The sequence below is a fragment of the Ipomoea nil genome, unplaced genomic scaffold, assembly GCF_001879475.1.
Source record: "Ipomoea nil cultivar Tokyo-kokei standard unplaced genomic scaffold, Asagao_1.1 scaffold2759, whole genome shotgun sequence".
Taxonomy (NCBI): domain Eukaryota; kingdom Viridiplantae; phylum Streptophyta; class Magnoliopsida; order Solanales; family Convolvulaceae; genus Ipomoea; species Ipomoea nil.
In genome coordinates this window covers 2,012,571-2,035,314 of record NW_017619187.1, presented here as the reverse complement: position 1 = coordinate 2,035,314, position 22,744 = coordinate 2,012,571, and the positions used below count along the sequence as shown (strand labels likewise).

The 22,744-nt window shown below is 32.6% G+C and overlaps 2 protein-coding genes, 1 long non-coding RNA gene and 2 other non-coding genes across 5 annotated transcripts in view; 4 read left to right on the top strand and 1 right to left on the bottom strand.

The window, feature by feature from the left end:
• The first annotated feature begins 10,970 nt into the window (after nt 1–10,970).
• Nucleotides 10,971–12,291, top strand: LOC109156804 (probable ribose-5-phosphate isomerase 2). Its single transcript, XM_019304655.1, has one exon. It carries the CDS (start codon nt 11,212–11,214, stop codon nt 12,043–12,045), a length of 834 nt encoding a protein of 277 aa, XP_019160200.1. The 5' UTR covers nt 10,971–11,211; the 3' UTR covers nt 12,046–12,291.
• Nucleotides 12,292–13,306: 1,015 nt separating this feature from the next.
• Nucleotides 13,307–22,744, bottom strand: part of LOC109156808 — a 22,395-nt gene continuing 12,957 nt past the window's right edge. Inside the window, exons 2-3 of the long non-coding RNA XR_002050117.1 lie at nt 14,849–14,854; nt 13,307–13,317 (exon numbers count right to left, since the gene is read on the bottom strand). This is a non-coding gene — a long non-coding RNA (uncharacterized LOC109156808). The remainder of the gene's footprint in view (nt 13,318–14,848; nt 14,855–22,744) is intronic.
• The window catches only part of LOC109156806 (sulfhydryl oxidase 2-like), a 25,609-nt gene continuing 23,655 nt past the window's right edge, over nt 20,791–22,744 (top strand). Inside the window, exon 1 of the mRNA XM_019304659.1 lies at nt 20,791–20,832. The gene's annotated coding sequence lies outside the window, so the exon portion shown is untranslated. The remainder of the gene's footprint in view (nt 20,833–22,744) is intronic.
• TRNAQ-UUG lies at nt 21,027–21,100 on the top strand. Its single transcript has one exon. It is a non-coding gene; the product is annotated as a tRNA-Gln (tRNA).
• TRNAR-UCG lies at nt 22,488–22,561 on the top strand. The gene has a single exon. It is a non-coding gene; the product is annotated as a tRNA-Arg (tRNA).

Here is a 22,744-nt window from a genome sequence, read left to right as displayed (position 1 = left end):
CATAATTAGAACATAATAAAAATATATTAATAACTAGAATATATATTAATAAAAATTATTATTTACATCATAAGTTATATTTTATACTAAACTAATTAAGTTCGAACTAAATTATATTAAACTAATTATATTTGAACTAATAATTGAGAAATTAGATTATTTTAATGTAGAAATTTGGTGTTTTGGTGTTTTGGTGTAAATGGGTTGGAGATGAATAGAATTTGGTGTGAGAATATTCCTTCTGATGTGACATTTGAAGAAAAAATTTGGTGTTTTGGTGTGAATTAGGTTGGAGATGCTCTAAGAAGATAGGGATAACAAATCCAAACTAATCATCCCTGGATGCATCAATCAGATCAAGCCACGCGTCCCTTTCAAACTTTTTCCCGCCGAAAGCGTTTACGTTTTACAGTATCAGAAAACCACCCTCAATCTCACTTGTCACGAAGAATTGAAGCAGGAACAATGGCTTCCTCCAAATCACTCTCTTTCGTCATCGTTTTTCTCTCGGTGGTTTCTCTGTCCGCTGAAAAATTCCACTGGTCTTCGCAATCGCCTTTACCGTCGCCGCCTCAATTCCTTCTCAACGCAGCTGAGAAGCTCTCCAAATCCGGCTACATCTCCATGTCTCTCACTATCCACCTTATAGCCGCTTCCGGCATCTTTCACTCCGCAGTTCCCGCCGGAATATCCGCCCTCACGATCTTCTCTCCACCGGACTCGGCCTTCGCCGCCATAGGACAGCCGTCGCTGCCGCACCTCCTACTCCACTTCGCACCAATTTCCCTCTCCTCCACCTCTCTCCGCTCCCTCCCATATGGATCCAAAATCCCGACTCTATCGTCCTCCGATTCTCTCTATGTTACCACTTCTCGCTGCGGCGGTGCGCCGGTCTCCATCAACGGAGTAAAACTCTCCGACGACTCGCCCATTTTCGACGACGGATCTGTAACCGTCTTCGAAATTGACGACTTCTTCAGCCCTAATTTCAGCATTCCGGCTTCTGGAGAGACAAGCTCCTGCCTGATCGGTTCCTCTGGATGCAAACTGCAGCAGTTTTCGCAACTTCTCGACGCTTCCGCGGCGCTGAAATCGAGAGGCTATATGATAATGGCTTCGTTTCTGGATCTGCAGTTGTTCGGCTTCCTGAACCCCTCGCCGATGAAATTGACGGTGTTCGCGCCGGTGGATGAGGCCTTGATTTCGTACTCCCGCAATGCGGCGGCGTACCAGTCGCTGCTGCTGAGGCACATACTGCCTTGTGTACTTCCATGGACAGAGCTTAACGAGCTCGGCAAAGGCGCCGGAACAGTGTTCAAGGATTATGCGAACGGGTTTAGCGTGACCGTAACTAGCTCCAATCACCTAATTTTTGTGAACGGCGTTCGGATTTCGTTCCCGGATATGTATTACAGTGATACGATCGTGATTCATGGCGTCCGTGAAATGATTCCTTTGTCGGATGATACTGAAAGCGGACGAGCAGAGGTTGTGAACAGTAAAATTCAGAAATTTATGTCACCAGATCGTAGTGAATTCTGAGTTTTGATGGAGATTTGCATATCCTTTTCGGATAATTTCTTGGGTTGTATATGTTGTGTCTGTTGAAATTGTAGATTCTGATGGTTTTCAGCACCAACAGCCAGATGATGATTACTTAGCTTGTACAAGACTGTAATGCGATTCTAATCAAATGATCAATTTCAATTGGGTTTCACGAAACTGAAATAACTAGTTTTTTTTTTTTTTTTTCTAAAACAAACTAGCATATTTCTTCAAGTTGTTATGAGAGTCAAAAACTAATTCAATAAAACAAACATCCATATGAATTAAGTGATCAAAATACGAGCAACCCGAGATGCTTTATCTTCGAAACACATTCATTGCTCATTGGTTTGCCACACATGCAGGAGAGAAACTGAAAGTGCATGGCATATCTCCTCAAACAGTACTGAGGCAACAAAGATTTGGAATTTGCTTGGGTTACCAGTGTTAAGTCATCCAACAGTAATAATGTCACTGTGTGTCTGAGTGGTTCTTTGGTTATATTAAGTCTTTGAGTGGTGATATACTTATTAAATTTGCTATGGCTTCTTGGGGTATATGGTGCAATAGGAATGATAGTGTTTGGAAGGGGGTGGAGTTTGATGTTAATGTGATGTTACGAAAAGTGTTCTATTTCTGGGGGAATTGGAAACTTGTACAGGAATGTACAATCAGTTTTATTGTTGTTACTGGTGCTATTCGTTGGACGAGGCCACGAATAGGGTATTTGAAACTGAACACGGACGCCTCATTAAATCTGGAAAACAATGCTATGGGCTTCGGATGGGTGTTGCGAGATGATGACGGTGTGTTTTTGGCTGCAAAAAACAAATACATGTCTGGGACTTTTAGTGTTAAAGAGGCCGAAGCAATGAATTTAAGGGGAGGCTTTGAGTTGGTTGAAGGACACAAGAATAGGTAATGTAGAAGTGGAGATGGATTCTCAAGTTGTTTTTCATGCACTCCATTCTTTTTCTTTTTATTCTACTTTTGGTTTTTTAATTGACGATATCAAAGAATTGGCATCCATGATTGGTGATGTCGAATTCCGTTTTGTTAAGCGATTTGCGAATTGTGTTGCCCACACTGTTGCTAGGGAAGCCATTTCTAAGTCAGGTTGCGGGGAGTGGTTTGATACTCCTCCCCGATTTATTGTAAGTTGTCTTGCTCATGATTTAATGAATTAAGTTTTTATCCTAAAAAATGCGAGCAACCCAGTCAAGTTGACTAAGTGGTTAATTAGGTAACTATAAAATTTCAAGTTATTGATCTTTTTTTTATTATTATTATTTGAGCTGATCAGCTTTGGTATATGGACAATCTAAGTTGATTTACCTCCTTTGCCTAAGTTCACAAGACGTGCTTCACACAAAATACACTTTTAAATAACGGTTATTGACTTTAATGTAAATCAAAGTTATCAAGATAATTTTCAAATTATATTTTGAAGGATGCTCGGCAAATTATGATGTGCATCCTTGTCCACCATGCATGGTGCACACGGATACAAAAACGATGTCGTTTTGACTAAAAACGCGCGTCCACTTAAAAAAAAAATCAGTTTCGATTCCTGGCAACAACATTATGTTGTGCATAATTTGAACTATATATCCAGAATCAATGAACTAAAAATCCAGAATCAATGAACTAAAAATCCAAATGAATGAATTAAATATTCATAATGAATGAACTAAATATCCAGCATGAATGGAAAAAAAAAATCAGTTTTGATTTCCGTCTAAATATCCAGAATCAATGAACTAAAAATCCAGAATCACTGAACTAAAAATCCAGAATAAATGAACAACATAATGCTGTTGATGAGAATTGAAACTGATTTTTGTTTAAGTGGGACGCATATTTTTAATCAAAACGACGTTGTTTTTGCATCCGTACATGGTGCACACGGATGCACAACATAACAATTGAGGATGCTTATGCTGGGCTGAACATTCTGGACTTGCAGGTTTTCTTTGGTTTGGTAAGTCTTTGGGCTGAGTTTTAGGTATAATTTTAATTTTTGAGGCTGAATGGGCCTTGGTTTAATAGTTTTGGATTTACTTCTTTTCAAGTCAATCGTTATACCGTTAACTGCCCCGATCCTATACATCGTGGTTTTAAACTTGAATTTTAATGGAGACTGTTAATTTTTCAGTTCGTGTTACAAAGTTTTTTTTTTTTTTTTTTTTTTAAGTGTAAATCATGTTTTTGTGCATTATTTTATGAAATTCTGTACATTAAACATAAGAATTTTGTACATGAAATCGATTAGTAGTTGTATAACACAAAACACAATGTATGTTTTAATTTACGAATTCATGTCTTATATTATGCAATTATATGCTATATGACATAAATTATCTACACAAATTAGATCTGAGAATAAGTAAAATATAAAACATATATTTTCAAGTAATACATACACATGTTTACAGTAAAAAAAAAAAAAAAATCTTTGTAAGAAAAACAAACGGTCTTCGTGAAAATTAAAGTTCAAAATGACGTCGTATAGGCTCAAGATCCACGGTATAACGATTGGATCAAAACACCATCAAACGTACCATAAAAGATCTATGGAAGAATCAAACTGGAAAATGAAGTTTTGGCTGGTCAAAGTTGGAATTCTTACATGATATATATATGGAGACATGCCCCCAAAAGGGAGAGTCCATTAATATTCAAGCTTTGACTCCCTCCCTCCCTCATCTTCCATGGAAACACATGAAAAACATTGGCAGCTTTGCACCAGCACTTGGTTTATTTTAGGACGGCAAGAATACTACATTGTTTGATTTACAAGAAAATTTGCACTCATTATCCGAAAGTGCACTCTGAATGAAGCTCGCCTTGTAACTCTAATCAGCAAAGGAATAATAGTCGGACTAAGTTTTGTTTGTTTTGTTCTATTTTGTTTTGTTTTGTTTTTTGTTTTGTCGCATACTTAGAGTAATGAAACAATATTAATAACTAGTAAAAATACCGTTTTAATTTTACTAGAAGTTGAAATGTCAACATTTGAAAAATTAAAACTATATATACCTTACAATCAAGAAAAGAAAGTGTCATTTTCCATTCAACGATTTATATATATATATATATATCATTACCATTTAAAATGAAAATGTGATATTCAATGGTGAGGAATACAGAAAACTTTGCTATTTCTAGGAAACGCCTTGTAACATGTCCCTTGGTACACTTCATCTAAACACAATTCTTGTTTCTCTTTCTCTTCTAGTTTTCGTATGCATCCAAGCTAGTCAATTCAACATTCTTTATCAGATCAAACTCGTAATGTCAAGTTATTTCGAATCAAAAATTGGAGTACAGTTTGAAATTAAAGTGATATTAATTATAGATTAGGTATGTCATACCATACTTTAAGTGAATTATTCATCCAGTCAAGTTAAAAATCAAAATACTAATTTTATATGAATTTTATTATTATTATTATTATTATTATTATTATTATTATTATTATTATTATTGAAAGTGAGTTAGAATTGGATGGATGTAAAAAAAATAATGAGTAAATTACAAATATTCTGATATGACAATAGAGTTCACTTTAAAAAATAGAATGGATAAAGTTAGTCTCATTAAAACCTTATTAAAAATGTTGCCAAAAAAAAAAAAAAAAAAAACCTTATTTTTTTTATCTTGTCTCTTTAGTGTTATGTATAACATATAGTTGTAAAGTGTATATTATATTAGATCATCATAAAATATAAAATATTTCCACTGATTTTTTTAAGAATTAATTTTACTTTTCGTAAACGGATATTAAAATCCTATTATTTTGACTGCACAACTTCAATTTTAATTTTTTCAGTTTTAATGCTTAACTTTATTTTTTTTTTATATCATTCTTGTTCTTTTCAGCCAAATCTTATCGGATGTCATTTTTTTGAGGGGTAAAATGGTCGACTCAACCAAGGACCTTGTGGTCCAATGGTACTATCCGGGTGCTTCCTTAAGTGGGAGGTAATAGGTTCGAACTTTAGTGGAGGCAATTAGTAGTTTGGGTATCCATTTCTCTTACATTATAATAATAAAAAAAATAATCGACTCAGGTGATAGTCTACATTATCAGTAGAATTAATATATATTACTTTTCATCCCACAATTTCGTGGTCTTATTAATTTCAGTGCACTGCTTTTTTATTTTTCAATTTTGACGCCTAACTTCATATGAATTAATTTTCGGTCAACCGTTAAAACATCCCAATATGAATTGATGAAAAACGATTAGTTTTAGACAAATATAAGGTGTTTGAAATTATATTTTTTTGTTTTCCTTTGTTTTGACTGATAATGTAGACTATTACCTGAGTTGACCACTTTACCCCTAAAAATGACATCCTGCAAGATTTGGTTGTCAATTTAGCTAAAGACCAAGAATGACTTTTTAAAAATGATGTTAGACATTAAAATTGAAAAAAATAAATTAAAAATTATGTACTCAAAATAATAAGACCTCAATAGTCGTGGGATCAAAAGATATATTAATTCAAAAAAACAAAAAATAAATCAAAAAACAAAACAAAACAAAAAGCTAAGTGGTCCCTAACTCTTCAAGGTCATCCAATTAATTAACATATTTCTTCTATTATTTTGTTAAGAGAAGAGTGATGAGATGAAGCTCCAAACGTTGCTTTCATATCCAAACACCAAGATTACTATGTCATCATTGAAGATCAACAATGAACCAAACTAGGACTTAGCTAATTAATGAAGACAAAGTTTTGAATATTTTATACTTTGTTTATGTGAAAAGAATATATATGTGATATAATGAAATCTGATTAAATCTATAATATAATTAACACGAAAGCAAGTAAGGCAATAATCATGCCTTGTTTCCTACTTTGCTGCTTCATTGATTCAATATAATGCACAAGTATAGCCTACCTACTTTTTACATATACACTTTTATCCTTATTTTTCACGGCCTAAAAGACTGAAACTAACGGAAGAACTATAACAGGTTGAAATTCAAAAGTCGAAGGACCATAGATGGTCAATTTAAAAGTTTAGAACTAAACGTGACGAAATCACCATACTCAGAGTACCTCAGATGGCATTAACTCATATATTAACTATAGATACATAGTCTGAATGTCGTTTTTGGACTAAGGTTCACAATGCAATGTGAACCCTGATAAACAAAGGCATATATAAGCAAAATATAATGTGAACTAATAATAAATGTTTATTTTTAGTGTATTTAATGTTCATTTTAATGTATCGAATGTTTATTTTTAAGTAATTTATTAAAATAAATATTTAATACATTAAAAATAAACATTTAGTATACTAAAACTAAACGTCTATATGTCAGTGATCCATTTTATAATATCAACCAGGATAGACATTATAATAACTAAGGCATATCAAGCTTTAGAAAGAATCCCACTAAAATTATGATCTTGTAAGTAAACTGCACATTATTTCTATTCTCAACATACTTTACATGTATCACACACATTTGACTATCAAACATGTGTCACACACATTTTACAATCAAAAGGGTGGTTAATTATCTTGCATAATTATGGAACTTGAATTTTGGGTACAAATTATCTTGCATCATTTTCGTGCATTTTGTCCCTTTAAAATTTTACCATGTTCAGGGTGATGTGTAAATATACATGATAGAGACTGAGATATCCGTAAAATTTGAATTGAATTACTAATTTTAACATGATTATGCATAATTATAAGTGATGAACATAATCTCAATTAATATGAAAAATATAATCTTTGCAGAGATTTTCAGGAGTTAGGAAATCATATATCACTTGGTCTCTCCCCTTCTAAAATTACTCATTTACTAAACTTTATCAAAGTTAGATTAGTGTGAACGTAACCTTAAAAATATTACTCCATTAGCCAGATACACAGCATTTAAATATTTAATGGTAAATCATCACAAATTATACACTAAATCGAGATCAACATTCAAATTATGTACAATCTGAAAATAATATAAAATTTATTAATTAGAAATGCATAATATATTATCTGTATGTATATAATTTTAAAAGAGTTTACCGAATTTATAATGAACTTCGACCCATAATATACCAATTGGTGATGTAATACATCGTGAAAATAGTGCAAAATATGCTTTATCCACATAAAATGGGATAAAGTTGAAATTTCAACTTTTAAAGTTGATTATAGGAAGGAATTCTATAATTTCTACAACCGTTGAAGGTGGTGTGATCCAGCTTTTAGGCCACGGCGGTGCATATAGAGAATCAAATCTTTGACTCTTTAGAAAAATGATAAAATTATTTTTTGTGGACCAAACTGCGACTTCAATCAGTCTTTTGAGATGTTAAAATTAAAATGAAAGAAAGCACATTGTTGGGTGGAGATTGGTCCGCAACTATTCTCTACTGCTTAGAAAGAGCCGTGAAAGTGGTATCTTCCTTTTCCCCATTTTTTAATAAAAGCCTGGAAATTATAAATTTTAAAAAATTAATATTTGGTAAATTTTTTAATGTTACTGGCTCTATTACAATGTAGTATTTGATAAATTATTTATGTTAGAATTTAATTCTTCTAATTTAAAAATTGATAAGGGTTAATATAATTAGTATACTAGTGGGTCATGGTAACTAGAATAACATAATTCTTGACAAAAATATAAATGAAATTTGAGTAACATTTACCAAGAAAAGAATATCAATCTAGTTTATATGTTACCGCTACGTGACCAATTGCATCATATCTTTTGTTTGGGGGTCAATTTCTCCTTATCCAATGCATTGAAATATATCTTCTTTTCTTCTCTTAAAAGATTGAATTCAAACTAAGGGTTCTCCACGTCTCGACTCGACAAAGCATGTAGGAGGAGATAAATCATGATAACTCAATAACTCAGCAGACAGGACGCGCCAATGTCAGTGCGCACAAGAAATTTGTCGGATTTGGACATAATTCCACACTGCCTATGCCAAGTTTGGAATCTTAATTAGCTTCTTCTCTCAAATACTGTATATATATACTAAATCATTGAGTTAAACCGTGCAAACAATATATCCTCTTTTCTTTTGTACACAATCAATGTCAAAGCCTAACGCTAGAAGTAAGTTTTAAGTCCAACTTCTTATCCAATAAACAAATATTTTGGAGGCTGTGGCCTTTGTGTGACCATTTTATATCACCATTTTGTAACATACTACCTAAAAATATAATAAATGATGATAAAGTAAAACAACATGATTAAAAAGAATCTTTCTAGAACTTGATTAGTAAGAAAGCTCTTTTAATAATGATGGTTCGTGTGTCCTAAAAATTGAGGGCATGTCTTTCTTCCCTCTGTTAGGGACTTCTATACAATTGAGAAATTTTTACTTTTAGTCCCACAAGTATGAGACCATTTTTACATTTGATCTCTGACTATTAAAATTTACAGATTTAATTTTGTGACTTTTAAATTCCTATTATATTTGGTCATTTAGATCAAAATTCTAACCACCAATGACTATTTTTTCGACGGGTGAATTAACTTAAGGGCAAAATTATCATTTTCTTGGACTAATGCACAACAACAACACATGATATGTGAAAAGAAGTCATCAACACCACCTCCCTGAACAAGTACCGTGAAGGAAAACTGAGTTAGATCCCGACGAGTCTAGCAGGTCAAAATGCAGCAATACAAAATAAATCAACATTTAGATTCAGGTAAATTATTTGTTTAACAAATTCACAAAATGAGTAGCTACAATGCTTCTATGGAGTAAATTCAAATCTAGAACGTTGTACCCTTGTCATCAACTTGAAGCAGTAAACTATTTTTTTTTTTTTTTTGAAATTGCAAAGGCTAAGACAGTAAACTGGGAGCATTTAGTTGCTTGCTTAAAGATTTTCCAGTTCAATGTGCTAATGATAAGAGGTACCTTAATGTTGAGAACGCTTCGGAGCTTTTACTTGATGCAGCATGTATAACAACATCATTTTGATCTGAAGGACCAAATGTGGTAGGATTTTACCCTTAAATTAATTCACTCGCAAGAAAAATAGTCACTTGTGGCCGAAATTTTTATTTGAAGGACCAAATGTGGTAGGCATTTAAAAGCCGTGAGACTAAATCTGAAAATTTTAATAATCAGGGATCAAATGTGAAAATAATCTCATACTCGTTGGACCAAAAGTGGAAATTTCTCTATACAATTCATAGCCCATCTATACATAATTAAGACCATCTATTAATGCTTAGAGGCTAAAAGGCATAATTCGTAACTCGTTACAATTGAGGCTATAAACACCAGTATTGTCTTTATGAAATTTTGTGAATCTTAACTAAAAATCCTTGTCGTGAGGGAATTGTATTTTCCTCCTTTTGTTGAATTGCAATTCATGGGGTACCTCCATGAATAGCAATTCGATAGATGTGAGAAAGGAAAAATAGATGAAATGACACTATTATTCTTGGTTATTATTACTATTATTATTATTATACAATGATAATTTAGTCTTTATACCACTTATTTCCTTCTTAATTCCAATAATTCTATTTCTATCTACCAAACAACGTAATTTGAATTCATACTTTATTCTCATCTTAATCTTTTTTCATCGAATTACAATTTATTTTCTTCATAATTCATTCCTTACAACCAAACGCCCAGTTATTATGTTGTAATATGAATTCTCCCTAGATGCATGCATCCTCAAACTCCAAGCGAGTTTGAGACCAACTCTTTACTTACACACATGAGGCCAAGTTCAAAGTAGTGGGCAATGATAGTCATCCTCATCCCTATTTGTTATTTTCCAAATCTAATGAAATCCAATGAAATATTAATGTAAAATGATCAAAATCGTTACTTTAATTTCATGCTTTCATGATAATTGATGGATTAGGTGTAAACACAATCAGAATTTATATTAAAATATAATTCAAGATCTAAATATATATTTTCTTCTATAAGTTCGATAAAAAATTACTTCTCTAACAAATTGAATCCCCAATCTCAAGGACCTCCACACCCCAATCTAACGGAATATTTGAAATATTGTAAATCACAATGATTCAATAATTCTTTCAAAATGTTGAACCCCAACCCGACAGAGCATTTGAGAAGATGTAAATCATGGTAACTCAACTGAACATGAACCACATAGGCTAAACCTTTGCTCACTGCGCACAAGGAACCCCCTCACTTTGAGAGGTTGCTCCTACACTGCTGCTGATGAGACTCAATCCCTGACCATTGTTCTAAACTTTCACATTTATTACCAGTTGAGATGCTCATGCGGGTACAATGACTCAATAATTTAACAGACCGGCCAAATGCCGGTTATATTACTTTTTCCGCGTATTTGGGTAGAGTTGTAATTCTCCTCTTACTAAGAATGCGTGATCCAATTTGATGCTTGCTGGGATTTGGATTCTCTCCCATCTGCACCGCACAATACTCACGCCTTCCTCCTCCCTCCCTCCCTCTCCAAAAAGATAACATTTTTTTGTCACTTTTTCCCAAAACCTAATTCTATAATTTCTCTTCTTTTCTTCCCTATTTATACCCCTCCCCATGCCCGCCTCCGTCATCCCCAAACTCCCTAATCTTTTCTCTCCTCACCATGTTATAGCCTCTTTTTCTGCCCATACAAATTCTTTTCATTCTTTTTTGATTTCTTCTTTTGACTATGGCTGTCGCTTACCGCCATTTTGCCGCTTCGGAGAAGCGGAAGAAGACGGCGGAGCCGCAGCCGTTGGTGGCGGCGCCGGCGCAGATTTCCCCGGTTTTGCTGAGCCAGGATGAGTTGAAGAAGCTGGCGGCGTATAAGGCGGTGGAGTATGTGGAGTCGGGTATGGTGGTGGGATTGGGGACGGGGTCCACCGCGAAGCACGCCGTGGACCGCATCGGGGAGCTTTTGCGGCAGGGGAAGCTGGAGAACATCGTGGGGATACCCACCTCCAAGGCCACCCACGCGCAGGCGGTGGCGCTGGGGATTCCCTTGTCGGATTTGAACGCGCACCCGATTCTGGATCTGGCCATCGACGGCGCCGACGAGGTGGACCCGCACATGAACCTGGTGAAGGGGCGGGGCGGGTCGCTGCTCCGGGAGAAAATGGTGGAGGCGGCGTCCAAGAAATTCGTGGTGATCGTCGACGAGTCCAAGCTCGTGGGGCATTTGGGCGGCAGCGGGCTCGCGATGCCGGTCGAGATCGTCCCCTTCTGCTGGGAATTCACCCTCCGACGACTCGAGATGCTGTTCATGGAAGCCGGTTGTGTAGCCAAGCTAAGAACAACAACCACCGCCGGCGCCGGCGATACCAATCAGCCTTTCGTTACCGACAATGGCAATTACATCATCGATTTGTATTTCAAGAAAGAAATGGGCGATTTGAAGGCCGCCAGCGACGCGATCTTGAGGCTCGCCGGTGTGGTTGAGCACGGCATGTTTCTTGACATGGTAACCACCGTGATTGTCGCCGGAAAGCTCGGCGTCACCGTTACAAACCAAGTAGGAAACTAATGCTAATCGGAGCTAGAATTTGATACTTTAGCTAATATACCCCATAATCTTAATCTTAATTTAGTCCCTATTTAGTCTTTGCTTTCAATGGGCAATCTCCCTATATTATGTACCTGGCAAAGATTGGTGCTTTTTGCATCAACTCATACATTTAACTACTTAGTTTTATCACCTAAAAAGTTCTGGAATTCCCATTCTTTTTCTTCACATGATTGGTGAACTACAGAGCTTAACTTGATTGTGAAATAGAACATATCCTTAGTGAATTCCTTTCTCTATAACTTGCTCTAACATGCATTTTGAAAGAAGGGATGATAGATTATCTGCAAACACTTGAGTTCTTTCAGAAGTTTGGTTTTGAAGGGGATAAATTGCTATCCTCTGCAGCTGTACTATGCAGATAAATACACAGAAAAGTATTATCCTTTGAATTGCTAGTTGAATGCTGTCCTTTTGTTCTTGTTTGTGGGTTTTGTGAGACTTTAGAGCCACCAGAATAGAATTGAAGATTCTGATAAGCACATTGGTTAGGCATAAGAGGTGATGCATTTTATGTGCAGCGTGAGAAGGTGACATTTTTGTTTGTGCACTGGGAGAATGACATTAGCTCTGTAGAAATCTTAGCAGGGATGTTGATTTTGGGAGTAAACCCAGGTTTCTATTTTTGGATACAGTAATTAATCCTCTCGCTGAATTATAGGCATATAAGGGTGGGACAGCATTTTCAGAGTAATTCAGGTTTCTATCATCGGACACTGTGACTAATTCCCCCACTGAATTATATGACATTAGCTCTGTAGAAATCTTAGCAGGGATGTTGATGCAGTCATTTACATTGTGTTCTGAAAACATTTCCATTTGATTTCTTTCTTTTCCTTCTCTCCTTGATCTAATTTCTCCTTACACAAAGGGAAATTCTCTCGCCCTCAATATCTTACACTGTGATCTGACAGGATAGTGAAAGGATAAATCACAGGTTCGATACTGTTCTAATTCTTGTTCCTCTGCAAAAATGGAACTTTAAAGTCTTGGATGTCTTGTTAAATTATCCATGTACGATCTTGAATGATTCTTGTGGGTTTAGGATTAATTTAACGTAAATTGAGATACATAATGTATTAAAAAGTTATTCATATACGTTTAAGATAGTAACCGTAACTATCCATATACATTTAAGATAGTAACACTTTAATTCTGCTGAGGTCTGTATCCCCAATATTAGGAATAGTTATTTCATTTTCATAAGCTGTTACAACAATTACTTCACCATTTCTAGATTTTTTTGGGGTAGTCTTAACAATGCACTTAATAATAGAAAAAGATTATACTCCAATTTTGTGGTTATCATTTTCTTGATTAACTAAGAAACAAGTGATAGATATGGAGAGAACAGGCCAAGATTTTGTAAATTCACAGAAATTTCCCAATAGAGTGACAACAAGTTGTGCCATTTGATTTATAGTGTTGTGATCTGTGGGGACAACAAGATTCTTGCTTCTTGTTGGGTAATGTATGCAGAGAACATAAAAAGACGGTGTGGGGTGGTCCCATAAGTGTTGGACTACTGATACACAATAGGAAAATGTAAATGTAAATGTCAGAAGACCAAATTGGGGTATCAGTCACAATTAAGCAACTGCACCACTAAATTTATGTCATTTTTTTGAATGGTGAGTAAAAGTGATGACCAATTTGATTGGACAATCATTATAGTAATATATCATAGATTATGGTCCATCTTGTAAGGTGGAGATCTGGGCAATTTATATCGTACACCACGACGCACATAGTAATGTGCGTCCGGGCACCAAACGCGCGCGATTCATGTTGATGTCATTCCATTTATCAGAACAGACGAAACCTCATTATGTGTATTCAGTTAAAATTTTATGTGTATTGTGTTATGAGTTTATGTGTATTCAATTAAGAGTTTATGTATATTTTGTTAACCAAACCCATTATGTGTATTTGGTTAAAAGTTTCTGTGTATTGTGTTATGAGTTTATGTGTATTATGTATTATGTATTATGTTAGATTATGTGTATTCTGTTATGAGTTTATGTGCATTCGAAACAGAGGAATTTTTTTTAACAACTTAATAAAACGACGTCGTTTTGGGAGGCGCGGGGCGCACAGTGCTATGTGTGCCCTGGTGCACGGTATAACGATTGGGAGAACTGATGACGTAAAGTACATTCTTAACACACAAAATTGTTATTTTTTAAAGGTACATTACTTAAGTAAATAAAGATACCTTTAGAATATTAAAAATGAACATTTGTTCATAGTCTACATTGCAATTTGGACCATAATTCACAATATAATTTTTTCGTTGGCAATTAATGAATTGTTACACCATGGACCAAGATCAACCTTGCACTGTGAATTTTACTCCAGACAACATTAAAATTATGTGCGTGCAGTTAACATATTATGTGTTCTCAGCTAACAAATTTTGCACCTATAAATATATTGAAGGTACATAATATATTAACTGCATACACATAATTTAGTTTATTGTAACTTGTAAGTTCATATAAGTTATTGTACACTAAAAATTAACTTACAATATTTTTTTTTTGAAATACTCATAATATTTTTTTTTATAAGGTAGTATCTATTATATACTTTTTTAAACATGATAACTGAGATGACATCACATTACATAATAATGGTGAACTTACCATATAATAAAAGTAAAATATTCTTCCCAATAGTATAAATCCATCTTGCTACGCGAACTCTATCCATGTTATAACTATTGTACAAAATTGATTATGCCAACTACTATTCATTTTCAAACTAAGGCCTGTGGGCCGCTAATTCAGTTTACTGGGCTGTTATAGTTGGGCCAGGTTTGCTGTGTCCTCTTCTTTTTAGGTGTATTTTCTCTGGCAAATTATGCTGTGCATCCGTATGCACCATGCATGGTGCATACGGATGCAAAAACGACGTCGTTTTATTAAAAACGCGCGTCTCCCCTTAAAAAAAAAAAATTCAGGTTCGATTCCCAGCAATAACATATGAACTAAAATTCCAGAATCGATTAACTATAATTCCAGAATCGATTAACTATAATTCCAGAATCTATGAACTAAAATTCCAGAATCTAATCTATGAACTAAAAATTCCAGAAAGAATGAACTAAAATTCCATAATCTATGAATTAAAATTTCAGAATCGATGAACTACAATTCCAGAATCGATGAACTATAATTCCATAATCTATGAACTAAAATTCCATAATCTATGAACTAAAATTCCATAATGAATGAACAACATAATGCTGTTGCTGGGAATCGAACCTGATCTTTTTTTTAAGGGGAGACGCGCGTTTTTAATAAAACGATGTCGTTTTTGCATCCGTATGCACCATGCATGGTGCATACGGATGCACAACATAACTACTCTATTTTCTCTACTTATAATATTTCATGGGATTTCTATTCTTTAGAGATTCATCAATCTTTATATCAAGCACCGGAGCGCACAATGTATTGTGCGTATGACCCAAAATGAAGATGTTTTTATAAGTTATATGGAAAGTTGATGCGACGGACATCGTTCCATTCGTCCAATCCCGTTACAGTTTTTTTTTTTTTTAACACTTGTGTTTATGTGTATTTTGTAAGAGTTTATGCGTATTATTTTAAGAGTTTTTGTGTATTATATATTATGTTAGATTATGTGTATTATGTTATGAGTTACATATGTATTCTATTATACAATTTTGTACATCCAAAAGAAAGATTTTTTTAAATTTTTTTTTAGAAATTAACGGCAAAAACGGAAAACAACGTCGTTTTGGTCAGGACACACATGCTGGTGCACGATATAATTTGCCGAGATTCATGGCGTAGTTTCATTTCTATCCTCTGTGATGTACCCTCTAGAAACAATGAATCTAGCAATTCAAGGGTAAGAATGGAATTGCATCTATACAATCATAAGATTTTTGTTCACATTCAATATGTTTATGCACATTGGTGGTGTTTATAGGTATTCTTTATCATAGTTTTAAACTTAATTGTATTTTTCTTAATTGATATATGTCGTTATAATTTTGTGTGGGGAATAGTATCATATTTATTTTATCAATCAAGGAAATGTATTTATTTATAATTGAAGTTATTGGTGTTAATGACTCTAAGGGCATAACAAAATCTTTACACTCATCTGCAAGCATATATAATATAAATAAAATAGATCAAAACATGATTTTAACATAGCGTGAAAATTAAAACAGAAAAATTGTGAGTCTTTTTAGATTAAGTCAAACGAAGGATTCCGCTATATTGATGTAGATAATGCATTAACACATGTACATATTTAAGCTTTGATAGTAATTGATTAATGGAGTTTCATAACTACAAATAATTATAATTATCAAACTAATTATTTTACCAATTGGTTTGAATTTGTACCAAAGTGGTCATTAACCGATGGAATAAGACCTTTCTGAAGGCTGCCTATTGTTCACGTGCCGCTTGATTCGGATGTTCATGCACGTGCAATACTAAACCTCTAAACCCAAGCCATAATAAATTAAAGAAAATATATAAAAAATAATAATAATAACACTTTTTTCCTAAATTATATACTTATAGTACTTTTTCCCTTGAATTATATATGTATTCACTACACAATCGTTATGCCATAGAACCGTGTTCACCATTCATGGTGAACACGGTCCCAACGGTGTTAGTGCACCGTTATCTTTTTTTTTTTTCCTTAATTAATCGCGTGACTTTTCTTCTTCATTTCAAATTTCGCGGTTTAACTTTAATTTGAGGTGAGCAATGATTTCGGACATTCATAAATTATGAATACATGCCTGCACATTCACTTTGGAACCATGCTTACACATTCTCGTCCGAAACCATGGCTGCTCCTCTGTAGCGCAAGCTGCTTCAACATTCATAAATTATGAATTTTCTGTTATGAGATTATGAATTTACAGTACATTCATAATCTCATAACAGAAAATTCATAATCTGACCAAACGCGCGCCATTAACACCACATTCGCGAAATTTTTTTTTAACGTAAAAATGGCGCCTTTTGGACCCATGGTGAACACGTTTCCAGGGCATAATTTACCTTCACTATATTAGTCCTTCAATTATTCTTAAAGTGGACATCTTTAGCCTTAAAATAAATATTTAATTTATTTTTCTTTTCCAACAAATTATTGCTTATATGTAGGGATGACTACGATTTGGTTCAAACCGAACTAGACACTGTAACAACCAAACTGAAATGTTCTTGTTATGATTTAGAACCGGAACCCAATATTTGGATTTCATTTTATTAAAATCGCTAACCGGAACTACCGGTTCCAGTTCTAAACAAAAAATACATTAATTGTTGAATTTAAACTATTTTAAAAATAAAATATATAATTAAAAAAAAAAAGGTTTGAACCAGCGGTTCAAATCGAATTCAAAACCGTGAACCGCCAATTCAAAATCAAACCGAATCGTTGTCATATCTACTTATATGTGAAAATCAAAATAAATACGAAAATGAATATACACGATTTGTAAATATTATAATTCTAATGTTAAACTAATGATAGTAGTTGTTCCAATTTCGAAGATTCATTTTTTTTTTGTTCGTGATTTTAATAAACCGAAACCTAAATATTGAGTTTTAGTTCTGAATCATAACCGAAATCTTTCGATTCGGTTGCTATAGTGTTCGATTCGGTTCGAACTGAACCGTTGTCATCCTTATATATAAGCAATAATTTGTTGGAGAGAGAAAATATATATTTATTTTAAAGGTAAAAATGTCTATTTAATATATCAAGAAAAAAGTCGTAACTTTTAGAAATAATTGAGGGCATAATATGAATACATGAATAATTTAAGAGGAACAATTCTATAAGTATATAATTTAAATGGAAAAAGTGTCATTTTTCTAAAAAAAAGAAAAAGAAAAAAAAAAAGATAATAACAAAAACATACTTTTCTTAAAGATTTGACGAAAGAAAATGACGGATTGGTAAATGGATGGGAATAGTCAAGGATTGTTGTGTCCCCACCTTTACACCTTATCCCCGGTTAAAGGAACCAAGAATTACACTACCCCATCTTTCGGCTTTGATTGATTGAAAATTATTATGTGCGATCTTTCTAACCTTTCGGTGTATATGTAATGCGGAGTATATTTTAAGAATATTTTAGCACCCACTAAAGAATGTGATTGTTGCTGCATGTTTTCTACATATCTACTATACTAATAAGAGCTCAAGAGAGTTAGGCCTATAATGGGTAGAAAAAATGGCGGTCAAATTTTTTAATCAAATAAATGGCTCAGATTTATCAGATTTTAATTTTTCCATAAGATTTCCCAATTTATCCCTAATGAATATGATTATCCGTTAACTTTTTCGTTAAATATTATCTTTTCCATTAAATTCTGTTAGTTCACCGTTAACTTACCCATTGATTTCAATAAGAAAGGTCTTAAGCTCGAACCTCATCCCAATCAAAGTTGGCATAATTAGTACTCTATTTTACTCTTATTAAATTATAATAAATAATAATTTAGTAGCTACAACAAAAAAATAATACATATGCGTTTCGTTAATTTAGAATTATGTGTCTACAATGTCTTTATTCAAAAAAGATTATTCATTATCAATAAATTAAATAAGAGAAATAATTTCATTAGTTATATTGTCTTTATTTTTCTTCAATATAAAAATTATTTACATTCAAATTCATCAATTGATTATATTCGCTACATTGTCCCTACAATATCTTTATTAAAAAAAATTATTCATTATCAATAAATTAATTAAGAAAAATAATTTTATTAGTTATATTGTCTTTATTTTTCTCCAATGTAATTAATTATATTCACTACATAGTCTATTGTCTTCTTTTTTGTGCACTATTTTTTTAATTAAATATCAAAGTTATAATACAAAATAATGCTATGTATTTATTTACAAAGTATTTTATTAATACCATGAAAAAATTAAAAAGATATAATTAATAAAGCCAATCATATTAACTACTTGAAGGATTTGTTGACAAATAGAGTATTCAAATCACACAACAAATTAAAGTGAGAACTATCTCGCAATGTCTTTGTTTGACAATCAACAGTTAGCGGTTAGCGTTAGCGGATTTGACCATCGAATTATATCAACGATTGGTAAAAAGATATTTGAAAAAATTAACTGTTTAGATTAACATGTAAAATGACCTAAGGGTACGGTATACATATATTTAATAATAATAATAATAATAATAATAATAATAATAATAATAATAGTTTTAAAAAAATAAAAATATAAAAATATATATAATTAAGCCAATCATATTAACTACTTGGGAATTTATTGACAAAAAGAGTATTAAAATCACACAACAAATTGAAGTGGGAAACTACCTCGCAAGCTCTTCAATATTAGTATATATTTAATATTTTATGCCTTAATTTTTATTTGATCTCCCTTATGTCCCGTATTTGGTTTCAACCGTACCTATACAATTATTTTATTAACAGTTATAATCAATCTTGACTATATTATCTTGCATTTGTAAACTTATAATTACCTATTTAAATAGGCAAATTTAACATTCAATTATATATGCATGATCAATTCCAATATAATCTTGCATTGATATATATATATATATATATATATATATATATATATATATATATATATATATATATATATATATATATATATATACTTTAAAGTACTTATTTTTAAAAAAAAACATTGGGCATTATCCCAATCGCGCAATGCGCGTAAAAAACTAGTAATAAAATATAATTGCGTTAATCAATTGTAAAGTTAATCGAAAAAGAAAATAATAAATTAAAACATATTTACCTTATATTGGAAAACATAAAATAAAGAATTTAGTATATTAACGTAGTTAGTAAGCAGCTTACTAGTGTAATTATAAAATTTAAAAATTCGCACATGAAAATTAGGATATGACTGATAGGCTGATTGCATGACTCGCGATTTACCTCTGCAGTGACTCTAAGAACTGTGGTACTGTGAACTTAGAATTAATCTGACGAAATTGGGATCACCTAAGTATAAAAAAATAATAATAAATAAAATTAAAAAATTAACTGTAATATGTTAATATGTGTAACATAGCCTTAGAAGAGTTGGTAAATGATTGTTAATACAATTGTAAAGTCAAATGATTAACTAATGATGATATCGAACGTTGTGCTCATAAATAAAATATAAAAAACTTTTTTAGTGTATGAAAATATATATGTTTGCATTTAATTAATTATCAATATAGACTTTTTTAATCAATATTGATAAATTGGTGTACATTGAGTAGAGCATTTGGTTGGGGGAATTGCAATTATGTTTTTCTTTATACAATATTTATATTTTGATACAACTTTTTGAACAACCATTTATATATTGAAATTTTTGAAAAAAAGGGTACGTCTAAAGTTAAGACATTGCACAAGGTCCTAATTTTTATTGGAACGGCCCTACGGCTCTAGCTAGTCTTGAGCAAGAATTCTGAGGTTTAGGATTAACCTAATCTAAATAGAAATTTAATGTATAAAAAGAAAAAGAAAGTAAAAAGCCTAAAATTAACAAGAGTGAATTCTGAGGTTTAGGATTAACCTAATCTAAATAGAAATTTAATGTATAAAAAGAAAAAGAAAGTAAAAAGCCTAAAATTAACAAGAGTGAAGTCAAAAGTCATCACAATATGTCTTCTCTAATTGGTTAATTTCATTTCTCTCCTCTGAAATTCCAAAGTCCATCCATTCACAACTTTAAACTTCACTGTTTGGTTTGATTTAAAATTTTGACAGATATATTAACATTTAACAGAAAGAGCAAAAGTGCTATTTTGTTAATAACTTGATGACTAAAAATGGTGACAACCATAATATATAGGAACAAAATTTGCTAGTACTAAAACTCTAAAAGTTCAATTTTTGCATTGAAAAGTATGCAAGATTCAATCTGGCCGCATAGCACAGTGGATTAGTGCATTTGATTTTGAATTAGAAGGTCGTGGGTTCAACTCCCACTGTGGTCAATATAAAAAGTAAATGAATATTTGGATCAGAAGGTCGTGGGTTCGATCGCAAATGAATACTTATTTTAGACGGACTAAGTTGGAGAATTTCCAAACATGGTCATTTTTCAACCCGGCCCGTATAACCCGTATCCCACCCCCACCCTCAAATTTGTCAATTGTTATGCCATGGACGCGGATCCACTTTGCAAATTTGTCAAGGTGGACCCAGGTCCAAAACGCGTGTCTAGAATAACGGTGCCATTAGTCGTACTGTTTCCTCAGCCTACGATATTTTTTTTTTTTGTGAATATAGACTTCAAAATTTGTGAATATAGAGTTCAAAATTTGTGAATATAGAGTTCAAAAATTGTGAATATAGGTTCAAAAATTGTGTTATACTGTTGAATATAGAGTTCTGTAATTGAAAATATAGAGTTATGAAATTGTAAATATAGAGTTCTGCAATTGTTAATATTGAGTTCTTTAATTTTGTATACTGAGATCTCAAATTGTGAATATAGAGTTCTAAAATTGTGAATATAGAGTTCAAAAATTATGAATATAGAGGAATGATTTCAGAAGACAAACAGCAAGGAAGAAAGTAATTTGTTTTTTCAAAATTCAGACGACATCATTTTGCTTCAAAACAATGTCATTTTGGACCCGAGTCTACATCATAATTTGCCCATATGTTATCATTTATTAAAGTAGTGTTATAATAATAATAATAATAATAATAATAATAATAATAATAATAATAATAATAATAAAGCACTAATAGAAAAAAATGTCATTGTTGCATAAGAATTAAGTAACTCAATAGATAAAATTTCAATTTTAGTCACACAACTATAGGGGTTTTGTTAATTTCAGCACCTAATTTTCAAAAATATCAATTTAGTACATTGAGTATGTAATTTTTATCAATTTTAGTAAGTCCGACCAAATTTGACCGAGAAATTTTTGAAAAAAGGGTACGTCTAAAATTAAGACATTGCAAACGGCCCTGCGGCTCTAGCTACACTTGAGCAAGAATTCTGAGGTTTAGGATTAACCTAATCTAAATAAAATTTTAATGTATAAAAAGAAAAAGAAAGTAAACAGCCTAAAATTAACAAGAGTGAAGTCCAAAGTCTTCACAATATGTCTTCTCTAATTAGTTAATTTCATTTCTCCGCTCTGAAATTCCAAAGTCCATCAGTTCACAACTTTAAACTTCACTGTTTGGTTTGATTTAAAATTTTGACAGATATATTAACATTTAACAGAAAGAGCAAAAGTGCTATTTTGTTAACAACTTGATGACTATAAATGGTGACAACCATAATATATAGGAACAAAATTTGCTAGTAATAAAACTCTAAAAGTTCAATTTTTTCATTGAAAAGTATTCAAGATTCAATCTGGCCGCATAGCGCAGTGGATTAGCGCGTCTGACTTCGGATCAGAAGGTCGTGGGTTCGACTCCCATTGTGGTCAGTATAAAGAGTAAATGAATAAATGAATATTTGGATCAAAAGGTTGGTTCGACTGCAAATGAATGTTTATTTTTAGACGGGCTAAGTTGGAGAATTTTCAAACATGGCCCTTTTTCGACCCGGCCCGTATCCCACCCCAACCCTCAAATTTGTCAATTGTTATGCCGTGGACGCGGATCCACCT